General features: G+C 37.7%; 2 protein-coding genes across 2 annotated transcripts in view; both read right to left on the bottom strand.

Moving 5' to 3' along the window:
• Positions 1-17715, bottom strand: part of LOC148920923 (uncharacterized) — a 47358-nt gene that overhangs the window by 18882 nt on the left and 10761 nt on the right. The window lies entirely within an intron of this gene.
• On the bottom strand, positions 586-8824 carry LOC103333242 (cysteine-rich receptor-like protein kinase 6). The gene is made up of 10 exons (XM_089044123.1): positions 7990-8824; positions 7530-7699; positions 7248-7447; positions 3028-3869; positions 2594-2737; positions 2351-2481; positions 2040-2250; positions 1676-1913; positions 1420-1570; positions 586-1318 (listed from the first exon to the last, which is right to left on the bottom strand). The coding sequence occupies exons 1-10, from the start codon at positions 8822-8824 to the stop codon at positions 974-976; spliced, it is 3267 nt and encodes a 1088-aa protein (XP_088900249.1). The 3' UTR covers positions 586-973.

Raw genomic sequence — 17715 nt, 5'->3', positions numbered from 1 at the left:
CCTTTGACCAGATTTTGGAAATTATTGATATATCATGATATGAGTAAAATAAAAGCCACATATATAGCGTGGTTAAGTTCTTACTAGGTCCCCACAATACGACTGGTAATGTCATGTGTTTGGTCAAGCATGAACGATCTTGCCATGCCAAAATCAGAAATTTTGGAGTTTATTTCGGTATCTATTAAGATATTACTAGCTTTCATGTCACGGTGAATAATTTTAAGGCGAGAATCTTCATGGAGATAAAGAAGCCCATGCATAATGCCTACTATGACTTTGTAGCGCATATCCAAATCCAGTTGTGTGCGCTTGATTCAATGGGTTATGATGTTTGTTTAATGTCATAATGTTATGATTAGTGCCTACGTTCACAACTATTCACACGGATAGAAATACGTTGGGCATAAGTCTGTGCCTTTTGAAAAAAAAAAAAAAAAAAAGTCCGTGCCTTTAGAACAGTTTTCTACTAGTGGGACAATGTAAGAATTCCCTGCTTGACCAAATCCTGCCAATTCCAATTCATCAAAATACTTCTTTGACCATTTCACACTATTTTAATTAAAATGTAGATGGAGATTGGACTGGTACTGATTTTGACTTTTGAGGATTGATTGAATATTGTTGAGGCCCAAAAATCCAGGGTTGGGCCCAAATAAATTCCTGGCTCAGTGCGACACCTTATCACCGCAAAAACAGGATATTCATTATACAAAGTTGTCATAAAAATATAATACATTACACTCTGGTTTGATTCACATTGATCCAGATCCTGAAAATCAACACACTTGGGTAATTTTCTCCACAAATCCATCAGAAGTAAATGCTTTGCTATATAGCACTTCCTCTGTTATTGTATCAAGAATGTGAAGCCTTATTCATAACCCTACTTGAACAATTAATGAATGAGCCACACCATATAGAATTAGATAAGAAAGAATTAAAATGAACCAAAGGGATCGATCCTCAACCACTAGTGAGGATGTGGTTCAGTAAAAGTCTCATATTCCATTACTATGACAGAGTTACTCTTGGATCGATCTGACCTTGTTGCCCCTGAATTATATTCAGATCGTAACGACATGTCCGATCCAATGCTTCTATGCAGATAAAATGCAGGTTGGGAGGGCACTGGGAGAGTGAAGGAGTGGCTATTCATCATGAGAATAACAGAAGCCATGGTTGGCCTATCAGCTACATTTTCTTGCACACATAATAATCCAATGTGGATGCATCTCATTATTTCATTTCTTGAACCAGTCTCCATTGTGGGATCTATTAGATTTGAAGCTGTCCCTTCCCTCCAACTTCTCCAGGCCTGCAATGATTTGTGAATTTGATCAGAGATAAGTTTTCTTTCTTTGATTCGTTGCACTAAATTGTATTGAGATACCAAAACTATATTATATTTTCACTTACGAAGCTTAGAAGATTCTCCGCATTTTCTCCATGCTGGAAGCCACTATTTTTTTGTCCACTGACTATCTCTAGAACTAACACACCAAAACTGTAGACATCGGACTTAACAGAAAAGTGTCCATGAAATGCATACTCTGGAGCCATATACCCACTGCATATCAACAAAAAGAATGTGAGCTTTCCCCAACACATATGGAAAGGAAATTGTTGACATAACAAACATAAGCCCACTTGCAGTTAAAGTGCATATTCTTACTAGGTCCCGACAATTCGACTAGTATTGCCTTGCGTTTGATCAAGCACGAACAACTTTGCCATGCCAAAATCTGAAATTTTGGGGTTCATTTCATCATCTATCAAGATGTTACTAGCTTTGAGATCACGATGAATAATTCTAAGGCGAGAGTCTTCATGGAGGTAAAGGAGGCCTCGAGCGGTGCCTACTATGATTTTGTAGCGCCTATACCAATCTAGTTGTGCACGCTTTGTTGGGTCTGCAAATATATTAATGCAAAATCAAGACTTCAATTAAAATGTGTGCTTGCATACATGTCATACAATTGGAATTTTATAATAAACATTCGAAGTTAAACGAAAACAATGCATAATTCCAGACATACCAAATATGATGTGATCGAGACTTGCATTAGGGACAAATTCATAGACAAGAAGCCTTTCACTTCCTTCTAAGCAGAAACCTAAGAGTCTAACTAAATTCCGGTGTTGAAGTTTAGCCACTAATAAGACCTCATTTTTGAATTCTAAATCTCCTTGCCCAGAATTTGTAGAGAGCCTTTTTACAGCTATATCTTTTCCATTGAGAAGCCTACCCTGGAAAAATATATAGGTATGGAATGAAAAAACAGAAATGAGATAAGTGGTATTCAAGAAATATCAAAGTTATAAGTTCTTGTTATTAACTTGTCATTACCCTGTAAACAGATCCAAATCCGCCCTCTCCAAGTTTATTTGCTTCAGAAAAGTCATCTGTGGAAACTCTAATGGTGGCCAAGTCAAATTGCAAAGATTCTGCAGATCCAATTTCATCTGTATCGTCGCTGCCTGAGGAACAATTGAAATTCTAAAAATGCCTATAAAGGTGGTAGTACTTGGCTTCCTCCTTATCAAATGGAATAATATGATTAATTAATGTTCACTAGAGTTGCGTCCTTACCTGGAATTAACTTCCCAGTTTCAAGTTTTTTCTTTGTCCTCCTTACTCTTAAACAAATGCAGAAGAATATAACTATTAGTACCACAGAAACAACAATTGGCACAACAATAATGATGACAATCTGAGATCTGTTACTCTTCCATCCTGCAAAAATCAGAAATCTCATTTGCATTAATTTGAATACGTACATACATCTGTATATGAACCTAACAAAATATGCATTAGAAATCTATTTGACCCAAAATTGTTGTAGTGTCAATGGTAGCAATGGTCCCTAAACTTGTACACAAGACAACTACATCAACTAAAAATTGAATTGAAGGACTAAAATGTAACTCGTCTTCAAATTCCTGGACAATTGCTCTAGTTAAGCCAACTTTATTTCTTCAAAACATAATATACTGGGATGTAAATATATATATATATATATGTACCTCCTGTACTGGTTGACGGGGTAGGAGGACTAGACAGTGGCGGTGGAGGAGGACTAGACAGTGGCGGAGGAGGAGACGGCAATGGTCGGACAGTTGTAGGGTCAACGATGGGATAGATCTCATACCTAAGATTACAGCTGGGTTTACTAATAACACCACCTTCCTTCCCCGGAAAATATTCTGGGATATCTGCCATAGAACTACCCAAGCAATAACTGCAGTTCTGCTCGGTCAAATCCGGCCTACACTGCGCAAGTCCATAGATTGTTTGGAAGTTGGGAGCGATTGCGGTCCCTACCGCAAATTTTCGAAGTGAACCGTTCCCTGCAGCTTGACCCCTTAGGTCATCCAGTAGCGTCTTCAGCTCTTGAAAAAACCCGTCGACGTCGGACACGTTCTGTACGTTATACCACCGGAAAGCAGGGTCAGTTTCAATGGCTCCGTAGATGGAGCGGTTGGCGTAGCGAAGCGTGCACCCGTCAAATATGCCGAAAGCTTCCTTTTGATTGGGACAGACCTGTGTGAGCTGTTGTGTGCCTTTGCTGAGGCAGCCACGGCAAATGTCCACCGTGAAATCCCCTTGACATAGCCCGATTGCGTAAACCTGGTCGGGGTTTTCCCCGTACGATGAGTTATAGAAGCCGTAGCCATTACCGTTGTTGGAGGGGGAAAAAAGAGAAGAGAGAAGGGTGTTGAGGTTTGTCTGGTATGTACTGTTGGTGGTGTAGTTGCCTTTATCGTTGTAACACCAGGGGGTTATAGATTGAGTGCTGCTGATCATGAGGAACAAAACGGGAGAAAGGAAGAACAGAAATCTTAAGGAGAACGTTAATGGCGCCATTCTGTTTTGTACATTATTGTTGGTCAAATCAAAACTGCGTTTATATACTTTTTATTCTCTTTTAGTACGGCAAAATGTTGGACTTTCAAAGAAAGGCTCTATAGTTTGTTCAACCCGGCTACAAGCAAATTCAAATTGAATAGGACGTTTTATTTAGTCCTTGTGTTATTAAAAAGACTAGAGACTGGACAAGGTAAGAATTCCACAACTAAATTGTTGAAAATAATGCACATTTGTGCTTAAGTCGGTGAGACTTGGAGTCTAACAAAGAACTCCCAAACTATTAGGGAGCTACAAGCTACCCAAACCAGGTCATATGGGGAGTGAGTCAATCAACTCCCAATCTTTGTGGGAGCAAAAAAGCTACCCAAATAAACTATGTTGTGGAGCCAATAAGCTCACCAATTTAAGTGAAGGGCCAAATAGCCCAAACTAATCTAAGTGAAGGCCAAATAGCCCAAACTAATTAAATCAAGTGTTGTGGCTAATAAGCCAGTATGCTAAGTGTACAAGGCCAATTAGCCTACACCATGCTATGTACTATTCACCTCCTCAATTAATAAAATCACTTTGTTGTTTCCCGCTTTCAATTCTAACACAAATTAAACGTTGGTTGACCACATTCATTTGCATTTGTGTTAACTACCTCTAACGTATAATCTGGGTTATTTATAAAATTATTTGGGCGAAGCCATAACCCGTAACCCTAAAAAGAATATTTCTAAAAGATTACACTCTACTTATTAAGAACCTACCTAAACAATGAAGAAACCACACAGTTTAAAGGAGAAATTAATCAAGGGGATCCTCAATTACATCAATATAATTTCTTTTTCATATATTAGGTTCCATAAATCATCAAAGCCTCATTTTCTGGTGCTTTGTTAGAGTTGTTCCTGTTGCCCTGGAATTGCCCTGGAATTGCCCTCCGATCCCAAAGACATGTTGAATGAGTTTTTATCAAAAATAGTCAAAAATTACCCTATACTTTCATAAATGTCCGTTTTGATAAAAACTTTCAAAAATAGCCAAAAACTCACGTAAATAGACTCAAATGCCCTCAAAACTTAAACCCACATAAACCTAACAAGCAAAAGAAACTCAAAATCTGAAGAGGATATTCCAAAATAATTTTTTTTAAAATAAAATCATTTAAGAAAACCAAAGCTACATGAAGCAAAACCAACGGCTGAAGGAGCCAACAAAAGGGGGATCCCCCAAACAATTACAAACAGAGAAAGCCCTGCAATAACGCAAGGGCACCCATAGTACAACAAACCGAAGGCAAGGTATAAGAAAATATAGCTACAAAGTGAAGAACTATGCAACTACCAAAATAAATAAATAAATAAAAATTCGTTTTAAATTTTCTGCTTGTTGATATTTTTTTTTTTTTTTTTTTTTTTGCCTCACTAGTAAAATTTAATTCCCTTTACTTGAATGTTTATTTACGAAATCCATATATAAAATCAACAACTATAACTTTAATTAATGTTTGGCAACCAAGAGTATGCAACAGTGATGCACAGTCACAAAAAGAATTCAAATATTTGAAGCTTTACAATGAGGAGTCCTGCCGCAAGTAACTTGGTGTGCTTGTCTTCTTGTGAATCTGTTGCACGCACGAAGGGTAGAGGTCTGCCAAACAATTGTTAGAATAGGATGATTTTGCTTTTTAGGTTTGTGTGGGTTTGAGTTTTGAGGGCATTTGAGTCTATTTACACGAGTTTTTTGCTATTTTTGAACGTTTTTATCAAAATGGACATTTATGAAAGTATGGGGTAAATTTTGGCTATTTTTGATAAAAACTCATGCCAAATGGATGCGATGGCACACGGAGACTGAGGGAGTAGCTATTCAATATCACAATAACAAAAGCCATGGTTGGCTTATTAGCAGCCACATTTTCTTGCACACATAATAATCCCAATGTGGATGCATCTCATTATTTCACTTCTTGAACCGGTCCTCAAGGTGGGATCTATTAGATTTGAAGCTGTCCCTTCCCTTCAATTTTTCCATGCCTACAATAATTTATGAATTAGAATAAATTAATTCGAGATAAAAATTTGTTTCTTTTATTGCATTCAATTTCACTAATCACTACTACAAAAATCGAAACAGACGACATGAATCCACCGTCGTGAAATCGACCGCCATGTTTTGATATATAAAACAACGACGGCTAATACCCGACGTCGTTAAAACATTCAAAGTAAAAAAATATTACAAACCGACGTCTAATTACTATATATATATATATATATATAGCGTAAAATGAAACATTCGACAAAATTAGATGACGTTTTTATTAAAACAGAGACGTCTAAAGAGTGTTACATGTCAAGATCAAAACAAGCACCAACATACAGATAATTATCCACGTCCCTAATTGTAGGAATACAGACTTAGCCTAGAAACAGTTGTGGTTAACTTATACTACGTTAAATAAATAAACAAACCGACGTCTAACTTGTAAAAGATGACGCATACACAAAAGAACAGATGTTTAAAGCATATTACATGTCAATAATCACACAGGCATCGACGTAAAATTAATTAACCACGACACACATGTGGAAAAAATCTTATACGATTATCCACATCGCAATGTAGGAGAACAACGCCTTTTAAAAATATTCCACGTCTGTTTCTTGCAAGAATTGTCATTTAAATTATACAAAGACGATGCTTTTTATACAAAACGGACATCTGAATACTTTAAAATGACACAATATTACTGAATACCGATGTAAGAAATCCTACCAACGACTACTGTTGTTAAAGGCTAACGTTAAAAATTATATTGAAGGCGTGGACATGAAAAGAAACGACGTGTATTATATCTTCAACGTCTGTTTTTGTAAAATAAAGGACGTGGTTAATTCCTTCACTACGTCAAGCGGATCCAATTGTATGACGTTGCAATTCCTTACCACATCAGTTTCTAATACATGTTGATGTGGTTGGCCTTTTAAAAGTCGCTTGTGTAACCCTCCTTGACGTGTGTATTCTCTGAGACATCATATGTTTTAGACTTAGTTTCAGTCTTCTACTTCTGTTTGCTCTTGTTCAGCTACCATGTTATGCTTTGATATACTTCATATGTTATTGTATCAAGAATATGCTGCATTGATTTGATACCAATGTGCTCATAAAAACTTATTTTATGGTTCGAAAATTGACTCCTTGTTTCGCTTTAGGTCTTCAATGTCCAGACTTAGCTATTTCCTTTTGAAATATGATTCTTTTTTATCAATTTACTGACACTGGAATATCTATCGCTACACAAAATACAGAGGACATAAGTCAAGTGTACAATATTATGATGAACAAGAAAAGTTGATAAACAAATTAAAATATACTAATTTGAAGTAACAGAATACTAGCACTCTTGCACTGTTCTTTGATTATGTCCATGAGAAGGTTCGCTTGAACAATAGTGAATGAACTAAACAGATCCAAATCCGCCCTGTCCAAGTTTATTTGCTTCAGAAAAGTCATCTGTGGAAACTCTAATGGTGGCCAAGTCAAATTGCAAGGATTCTGCAAATCCAATTTCATATGTATCGTGGCCGCCTGAGGAACAATTTAAATTCTAAAAATGCCTATAAAAGTAGTAGTACTTGGCTTCCCCCTATCAAATGGAATAATATGATTAATTAATGTTCACTAGAGTTGCGTCCTTACCTGGAATTAACTTCCTAGTTTCAAGGTTTTTCTTTGTCCTTACTCTTAAACAAATAAAGAAGAATATAACTATTAGTACCACAGAAACTACAATTGGCACAACAATAATGATGACAGTCCGAGATCTGTTACTCTTGGATCCTGCAAAAATCAGAAATCTCATTTGCATTAATTTGAATACATACATGCATCTGTATTTGAACCTAAAAAAATATGCATTAGAAATCTCTTCGACCCAAAATTGTTGTAGTGTTAATGGTAGCAATGGTCCATGAACTTGTACACAAGACAACTACATCAATTTAAAATTGAATTGAGGGACTAAAATGTAACTCGTCTACAAATTCATGGACAATTGCTCTAATTAAGCCATCTTTATTTCTTCAAAGCGTAATATATTGTGATATATATATATATATGTATATATGTACCTCCTGTATTGGTTGACGGTGGAGGAGGACTAGACAGTGCCGGTGGAGAAGACGGCAATGGTCGGACAGTTGTAGGGTCAAAGAAGCGATAGGTCTCATACCTAACATCACAGCTGGGTTTACTAATAAGACCACCTTCCTTCCCCGGAAAATATTCTGGGATATCTGCCATAGAACTACCCAAGCAATAACTGCAGTTCTGCTCGGTCAAATCCGGCCTACACTGCGCAAGTCCATAGATTGTTTGGAAGTTGGGAGCGGTTGCGGTCCCTACCGCAAATTTTCGAAGTGAACCGTTCCCTGCAGCTTGACCCCTTAGGTCCTCCAGTAGCGTCCTCAGCTCTTGAAAAAACCCATCGACGTCGGAGGATACGTTCTGTACGTTATACCACATTAGAGTTGGGAAAGTTTCCATGGCTCCGTAGATGGAGCGGTTGGCGTAGCGAAGCGTGCACTGGTCAAATATGCCGAAAGCTTCCTTTTGATTGGGACAGACCTGTGTGAGCAGTTGTGTGGCGTTGCTGAGGCAGCCACTGCAAATGTCCACCTTGACATCCCCTCGACATAGCCCGATTGTGTGAACCTGGTCGGGGTTTTCCCCGTAGGATGAGTTGTAGAAGCCGTAGCCATTGCCGTTGTTGGAGGGGGAAGAAAGAGAAGAGAGAAGGATGTTGAGGTTTGTCTGGTAGGTACTGTTGGTGGTGTAGTTGCCCTTATCGTTGAAACACCAAATGCCTCGAAAATCAGGGGGCTGAGCTAGGGATTGAGTGCTGATGAGGAACAAAACGGGAGAAAGGAAGAACAGAAATCTTAAAGAGAACATTATTGGCGCCATTCTGTTTTGTACATTATTGTTGGTAAAATCAAAACTGCGTTTATATACTTTTTATTCTCTTTTAGTACGGCAAAATGTTGGACTTTCAAAGAAAGGCTCTATAGTTTGTTCAACCCGGCTACAAGCAAATTCAAATTGAATAGGACGTCAAGTTATTTAGTCCTTGTGTTATTAAAAAGACTAGAGACTGGACTGTGAACCAACTTTCTTTTCTCTCTATTGCTTTTTCTTTCCGCAACCAAATTAAACGTTGGTTGACCACATCCATTTGCATTTGTGTTAACTACCTCTAACGTGAAAGGAAAATTCCACAAAAGAAACAGTACATACTTTTGGTAAAATTTTCCATGAAACAGCACAAAAGAAACAGCACAAAACAAACAGTGCTTTATGCATAGAAAGTTGATGAGATTGGGAAAAGATAAATTTTGGAAAACGAAATAGATTAACTACACGTATTCAAATTAGTCTCCTCTCCACTTCCAATTAACAATTTGGGCTTTTTATAAAATTATTTGGGCCAAGCCAAGAACCCATAACCCTTAAAAGAATATTTCTAAAAGATTACACTCTACTTATTAAGAAAAATGAATCAAAGGGTTCCTAAATTACATCAATATAATTTCTTTTTCATGTATTAGATTCCATAAATCATCAAGCACCATCGAGGATATAATTAATGAAGCCTCATTTTCTGGTGCTTTGTTAGAATTGTTTATGTTGAAGAATTCATGAGTCCCACATCGGAAGCTTAACAAAATAAAAAGTCTCATATAATAAATGGTTTCACTCATAATAACATCGAAACCTTTTGTATAAAACCCCACACCTGCGAAACATGTGGTTAAGTTGGGGACAATATCGATGCACTACTACATTTTACTATTTGTGGGCGATATTTTGAGCGACGACGCAAACTTCTTCACGCAAGATAAAATTGCGCGACGGAAAACAATATTCGTCGCGCAAACTTTGAAAACTTGCAACCAAAAGTTTCGTCGCGCAAGAAAACTTAGCCAAAATTATAGACATCGGACTTGACAGAAAACTGCCCTTGCATTACATACTCTAGAGCCATATATCCGATGTATATACTAATAAGAGTGTCAACATTGACTAGCATGGACGAAGATTTTGGAAATTGTTGATATATCATGATATGAGTAAAATAAAAGCCACACACACATATTGACAGAGACGGGACTGATTCTTCTTGTGATTTTTGATGAGGACTAATTGGAGATTTCAAATAAATAAAACAATTGAATATTGGAAGGGGGAGTGCATGGTTGACGTCAAGGCAAGGAGATATTGCAAGGAATTTTCTACTGTGGACGGACTGCTTTTTTCTTTACCAACCTTAATTAAGTGGGTCTCCTGGTCAAAGGAATGGAAACTTCTAAAAATGGGAAAAAGATAAAAATGTTCCATAAAGCATATCTAATTCATGAAATTGGAAACATCTAATCTGAAGCTCAACGTCCATTTAGGGATAAGAGGTCAAGTCAAGCATCCAGCTTTTTCTTCTTTTTTGTTTTTGCAAATTATGATTCTGGTCTCTATAACTTGGCAAAATCTGACGTTGGTGTTGGTACATTAAATTTCAATTTTGGTGGAAAATTAAAAATCATTTAGTGCCACATCAAATATTTGACTATCCGACCATATAATACTGTCCACTAAATTGGCCCTAAAAGAAAGCTACATCACAACAATATGAGTCTAGCCACAACAAAAGTATCAAACTCATTGAGAGCATATATCGTCCTCACTGTCCATGTAAATCGAACTTGAGACCTCCTGTAACTAAAAATACTACTAAAACAAAGGCTAGTTAGTAGCCCAAAGTTCCTTTCAAGTTTAGAAATTGTCATAGCTGTTCTGTGAGCAGATCCAGAACATCTTGTAAAATAACATCAATTTCGATTCCCATCACCCATCTAAATTTATAAAGAAAATTAACTAGGTCAAACTACTCCAATTCAATTACAATCAATATAAACAAGGAAACTAAAACTAACTTTCCTAATTCTTAACACCCATGTTCTTATGAGAACTAGGTGCTATTGTCACTTACAAGAACCGACAAACCTTCTGCAAAAGGAAATCCAGCAATTGAGGGCTTTAACAACTTATATAATATTATAGCCATGTTATTGAATGAAATGGTCCTCTAATTTTTGCTCCAATCTCATTTTAGTCCACTAACTAAAATTTTCATTTCAATAGTCCTCCAACTCTCTATTTAGTATGAAAATGGTCTTACTGTCAAAGTCTGTTAATTTTGCCATTAAACTTAGGGGTAAAACTATCTCTCCGAATTAAAATAGTAATATATAATTAAAAATTAAAGGAAACTATTATAAAACTTAAAAATTTTAAAAAATTGAATCTCACTAGCCACATGGTTTTTTTTTTCTCTAGTGAGATTGGCCTAAAATTAATAAAAAATTTCTCCATTGTTTAAATTAATTAAAAAAATTAAAATTAGATAAATACAAAAATAAAATAACAAATTTTTTTAAAAGAGTAAACAAACCCAGATTTATACAAAAACACTGCCTTGCATCCCAACTCTGCAACCTCCCCCCTCTCAGCCTCCCCCCACACACCCCTCTACTTTTTCTCCCTCATGACCTGACCATCCCATCCCTACTCGCAACCCACAGCCCAGTCCCAAGCCCCAAGATTCTAATCTGGGCAAAAAATTGAGGAAATGATATCAACCAAAACTCAAGAGCGAGGGACGCTGAACACACTCTATTTATTTGATTTGGTTTTCATCCAATCTATCCCCAAAGCACATCAAAACCAACAAGCAAAACATAGCATATTGGAAATGCTCGACCACTATGACGCCTTTGGGTTAGGATTGAGAATTTGTTTCAAGCCAGTCCCCTAGGATGTTGAGAACCCATTTGTAGGCCCCATCAGGTGAGGTTGCGGCTAAGGAGGCGCCACGTGAGATCATGTAGACGGTGGATTCATGTTGTGTTGGTTGCTGCTTATGTTCTCGTAGAGGAGAAAAAAAAGAGGGGAGGTGGGGGAAAGGGGTGGAAGGGGAGAGGGAGAGTAGAGAACTGAGATGAGGTTTACTTTATTAATATTTTAGTTTATATGGATAGTTTTATCCGTCAATTTAACAATAAAATTGACAGACTTTGACAATAGGACCAATTTGATACTAATAGGTTTGCTTGGTGATACACAAAGAATCTCCTATATCTTTTAGGTAAGAAACCAATTCCTCGATGGACAACGAAATAAATTCATACAATCAGGAAACTAAATCCAACAACTTGGATTTTTTCTGCTAGGTCAATAGAATAAAATCTACCTTCAAAGAAAAACACCCCTTTTATTTGCAATCCCAATATGAGTGGTTCACAAAACAATCAATACTATCCATCCCAATACTACATATTGTGAGCACCAGAAATATTGTTGGCTTTCTATCTTATTAACTGAGTCTCATGATCGACTAAATCAACATTTTGACTACTGCTCAAGGAGCTCTACATGAGGTCCATCCTTCTCATGATTTAGAATATCAGCAAGACGAAGTGCTATATATGGAGTTTCAATTCCCTATCAGAGTTTATATATAATGTTTGTTGAACCCAAAAAAAAAAAATTCACAAAAAAAATGGTGGGTTTAGATAAGCCCCACAACGTTGGGTGGGTGATTCCCACATGACACTTGTTTTCAAAACAAATTTGTAACAACATGTATATTAGATTGTCCCTGTTCTTATCCCTAGAGAAAAGGAAGGGATAAATAAAAGAAAAGGATAATTTGATCAAGCGGGAGGAGGAATCCAATTTGAACAAGGATTGTCCCATCTCAAAACTCTTTCTCACAGTCACTTCATAAGAGGAGGGCTCGCAAGGCCACAAAGGCAGAGAAGAACAGCCAAAAGGCTGGGAAAAAAAAAAGAAAAAAAAGGAGAGGGCAGCCGGCAGGCTGTGGAGAGATACCAAAAAAAAAAAGGCCACGAGGCTTGGGGAGAGCCGCAGGAACAAAGAGGAATAGCAAGCACATAAGAGGATTCTTGGCTATGGTGACTTCTATCATCATAAAAAAAAGTTAGGAATCTCTCTATGGCAAGGCTCTGCTCAAAGACTTCCAAGGAAGCACTCAACATCCAGTACAATCAACCCATGGGAATTCTTGGCTATGATGATTTCAATCATCACAAATTAAGTCAAGAATCTACTCTAAGGCGTATCTCCTCTCAAATACCTCCACGGCATCCAGCTATGGATTGACAGCCAAGATGATTTCAATCATTTATGAGATCAAGTCCTGATCTGCTCCGAGGTGCAGCTCCTCTCAGACGCTTCCAGGATGTGCTCAACATCCAATTCACAAGCACTTTGTAAGGATTGCTTATCATGATGGGCTAACCATCACAAAACCAGAATTGGTTTGTGGTGCCATTAACAGACGTAGAGAAACTCCCGGAATTTTCTAGGCTTCTTTTACTACAGCAGCATAATGGCCAAGACTTGTTCAATGTTGTTCGTGTCTACCGAGGGGGGAGCAACAAGCACGAAGTTCTTCGTTATTTGTTCTTAAATGCAGCAAGACAGTGAGATTTTTCTCCCAGATGCCTTGAGCATCCAAACCCACAGACAAACAGCTAAGGTCGTGCATCGTCAACAAAGTTCCTCCCTAGAAGTCTCTTAGCTTGGGTATGAAACCCACAAACCAAATTATACGGATTATCAATCCATCATGGGTGTGTAACCCTCAATCAAATACTCTGTGATATATCCATTTTGGGGCATAAAGCTCATTCACTGAGTTCTCTGGATGACATATCCAATCTGGGTACAAAACCCACAAACAAACTCCACAGCAAATAAAAATGGGTTCTACCTCTGCCTTTGGAGAATCTCATCAATTTTCTCCCTCTCTGTCAAAGCAAAAGAAGGAGCACAGCCATGGAATCCTGAGTTAAACAGAACCATTAGCTGCAGTCCCATTTGGAAGTGGGGAAGTCAGCAAACAAAAAGCTTGGAGGAGAGGCTTTACATTTTGTTTTGGAAGAAGGTTTGTTACAGCAAAAAAAATGGAGAAACGAAACAGCGTTGGTGCATACAGACACGATGAACTAAAAAAAATAAGTTGTTGAAGACAGCCACGTTTTGGCAGCTTGGTGTTGTTGCACATAGCAACAACAAACAAAAAAAATGAAGAAAATGGACAGCCACGTTTGTCGGCAGCATATAGGAGCAGCTAACAAAAAGAAAAAAAGAAAAGAAAAAAGGGATAGCCACGTTTTTGTTGGCAGCTTGGTGTTGCGCAGCAAACCAAAAACAAAGGGAAAAAAAAAAAAAAAAAGTCAAAACCAAAGAAAGACAAAAGAAGAATTGGCTTCGTGCTGCATATGGCAACAACAAATAAACAAATAAACAAAGAGGAAGACTCCCTCCCAAATAAGGGAAGAAAAGTCAAATGGCGTCAACTACTTTGTTCGAGATTTCCTTCGAGTCTCGAATTCCCGAAGTCTCAATTGAAATATGACTTGTCACAAAGGCCACTTCATGGGCTGTCAAAAATAATTTTCTATTAATTCTCAAAGGCACATAGTATTTAATGGGTGATCCAAATAATTACCCATTAAATTTTAAGAGGCCCAAATTTCCTATTATATAGTTCATGGATCAATTTTTAAAATCCTCGTAGCCTTATTTGGGTCCAAGTGCAAATGTCAATTTTAGAAAATTAGTGGGTTAATCAAAATTGTTCATTATTTTTCTTGGACATTGACAAAAAGAAAAATGGTACAAAACCATCCAATATTTTCTCATAGGTCATCTACCCATGCAAATTTCATTGAGATTAATTTCAATTCTCTCAAATACAAATTCTCAATTAGTGGGCCACACTTACCCATTAATTTCCAATTTTTCTCATGGGTCATTTACCCATGAAAATTCTAATGGGATTAAATTCAAATCTCTTAAACACAAATTCTTAATTAATGGGCCACACTTACCCATTAATTTTCAATTTTTCCCATAGGTCATCTACCTATGAAAATCTCCAAATTGTTCAAAAGACACAAATTCTCAATTAGTGGGCCACACTTACTCATTAATTTCCAAATTCTGGAACTACGTCGGTTTGATCATGTCAAGGGTACGTAGACAGTCTAACATCCCAATAGACGCAACCGCAACCAAATTTAAATCTCTGGTTTATCTTAACCAAATTTTGCCAAAACACTTTCCCAAGTGCAATTGTCAATTTTTAGGAAAAATTACTCATTATTTTTCTTAGACATTGACAACATAACAAGAAAAGTGGTACAAATCCATCCAAATTTTCAGGGGTCATCTACCCATGCAAATTGACCCCTGAAAATTTCATTGAGATTAATTTCAAATCTCTCAAATACAAATTTTCAATTAGTGGGCCACACTTACCCATTAATTTTCGAATTTTGGAACTACGTCGGTTTGATCCCCTCGAGGGTACATAGGTAGTTTATCATCTCACTAGACGCAACAGCAACCAAATTTGAATTCTTGGTTTATTCTAACCAAATTTTCTAGAATACTTTTCCAAGTGCAAATGTCAATTTTAGAAAATTAGTGGCTTAATTGAAATTTCTCACTATTTTTCTTGGACATTGACAATAGGAAAAATGGTACAAAACCATCCAAATTTTTCCACGAGTCATCTACCCATGCAAATTTCAATGAGATTAAATTCAAATCTCTCAAATATAAATTCTCAATTAGTTTGCCACACTTACCCATTAATTACCAAATTTTGGAACTACGTCGGTTTGATCTCATCAATGGTACGTAGGCAGTCTAGCATCTCACTAGATGCAACCGCAACCAAATTTGAATCCTTAGTTTATTCTAACCAAATTCGCCAGAATACTTTTCCAAGTGCAAATGTCAGATTTAGAAAATTAGTGGCTTAATTGAAATTTCTCACTATTTTTCTTGGATATTGACAATAGGAAGAATGGTACAAAACCATCCAACTTTTTCCATGGGTCATCTACCCTTGCAAATTTCAATGAGATTAAATTCAAATCTGTTAAATATAAATTCTCAATTAGTGGGCCACACTTTCCCATTAATTTTCAATTTTTCTCATGGGTCATCTACCCATGAAAATTCCAATAGGATTAATGAAATGACTTGACCCAAATTCCACTTTGGAATCGGGTCGAATCTCAAAATCTGACACCTAGTGCTCGTGGGTCGTAAATGACCAAAATGCCCAAAGCGATAACACAAACTCGGGGCCCTATCTCGTGGTGCGCTGTAATCGTAGGTCGCCACGTACACCTTTCCGAGGGATCAAGCCACACGTAGTTCTTTCACCGCCCGACCTGAATCGGTTCAATTATCCGTAAAACATACTCTAGGGCTGACGCTTTGAGTATCCGACTCCGCTTTACGATCCGCCAAATACTATACGATCCTGGAAAAACCTAGATCAACATACCTGAGTTGACTACGATCCAACGGTTCAAACATATAGAACCCGGAAATCGCATACTAGGCGAGATCCGTTCGGGGTTCAAACGTATCCGAATTAAGATCCGCGAATTTCTACGCGCTCATGACGACCCAAGGATCATTCTGGAATCTGAATGGGGTCTCGACCAATCCGCTCACGCGCCGCCACACGCGCCGGCAGCGCGTGGGTGTCCTAAGCGATAACGCCTTGCCAGAAAAACTCAACATCTAAGCTCAAGACTCCTATCCTAGGTATAACACCCTATTTGGAACCACTTTTGTTCTTGGACCTACCCCAAAAACTGGCCGGAAGTGGCCGGAACAGTGACCCGAAAACCTGCTGAAACCTAGCTCGTAAATCGAGCTATCTACGCTGAAAATTTCTGAAATCCTACCCAACCAGCAGCTAGAGCACGAAAAATAGCTAGAAAACCATACCTCACTCGTCTGAAACGATGGCCGGAGGAGGGAAAACGAGCTCCACGAAATTCCGTCAAAAACTGTCCAAACCGCCCGGTTTCGTGGCGGTTTCCGGCTATCACGACGGCAGATCGAGACTGAGATGGGCTGGGACTGGAAGAGGAAAGTGTGGTGGTTCTAACGTGACCTGGTCTTGCCTGAATCGGTGACCGGAGGTGGGAGAAATCGCCCCGGGAAACTGGCTGGTCGAGCCCCCCGAAACCCAGAAATTTCTGGGTTTATATAAACTGAAGTTTGAAATATTTACGGTTATGCCACTGAACTTCTTTTGATCGTAACTCATTCGTTACAACTCCGATTTGAGTCCACTACATGTCTACGAACTCGTTTCGTCGCGCTCTACGCAACGGTACAACTAAAATCCCCAAATTCCTTCCCGGTAAAAGAGTCAACTTTTAAACTAATAAAATATTCTAGGGATATTTTTGTCTTTTTCTCAAATAAATTAATAATTAAATATTAATTTTGGGTTTGGGTTATTACAATTAAATTCAAATCTCTCAAACACAAATTCTCAATTAATGGGCCACACTTATCCATTAATTTCCAATCTTTCCCATAGGTCATCTATCTATGAAAATCTCCAAATTGTCTCAAAGGCACAAATTTTCAATTAGTGGGCCACACTTACTCATTAATTACCAAATTTTGGAACTAAGCCGGTTTTATCCCATCAAGGGTACGTAGGCAGTCTAGCATCCCAATAGACTCAACCGCAACCAAATTCTCACCAATCAAATCTCCACACAAATCAATTCTGAACTACGTTGGTTTGATCCCTTTGAAAGGGTACGTACACAATCTAGAGATTCAATCTAGATGCAACCATCCCAAAACACAATTCCATATCAAATCCCTGATTTATTCAGCTAAATTCACTCAAACACTCCTCAATCAAACTCATTCAAATTCATTCCTTT

This window comes from Prunus mume, linkage group LG1 (genome assembly GCF_029339155.1).
Source record: "Prunus mume cultivar Tortuosa linkage group LG1, ASM2933915v1, whole genome shotgun sequence".
Classification (NCBI taxonomy): Eukaryota; Viridiplantae; Streptophyta; class Magnoliopsida; order Rosales; family Rosaceae; genus Prunus; species Prunus mume.
This window is presented reverse-complemented; position numbering and strand designations above follow the sequence as displayed.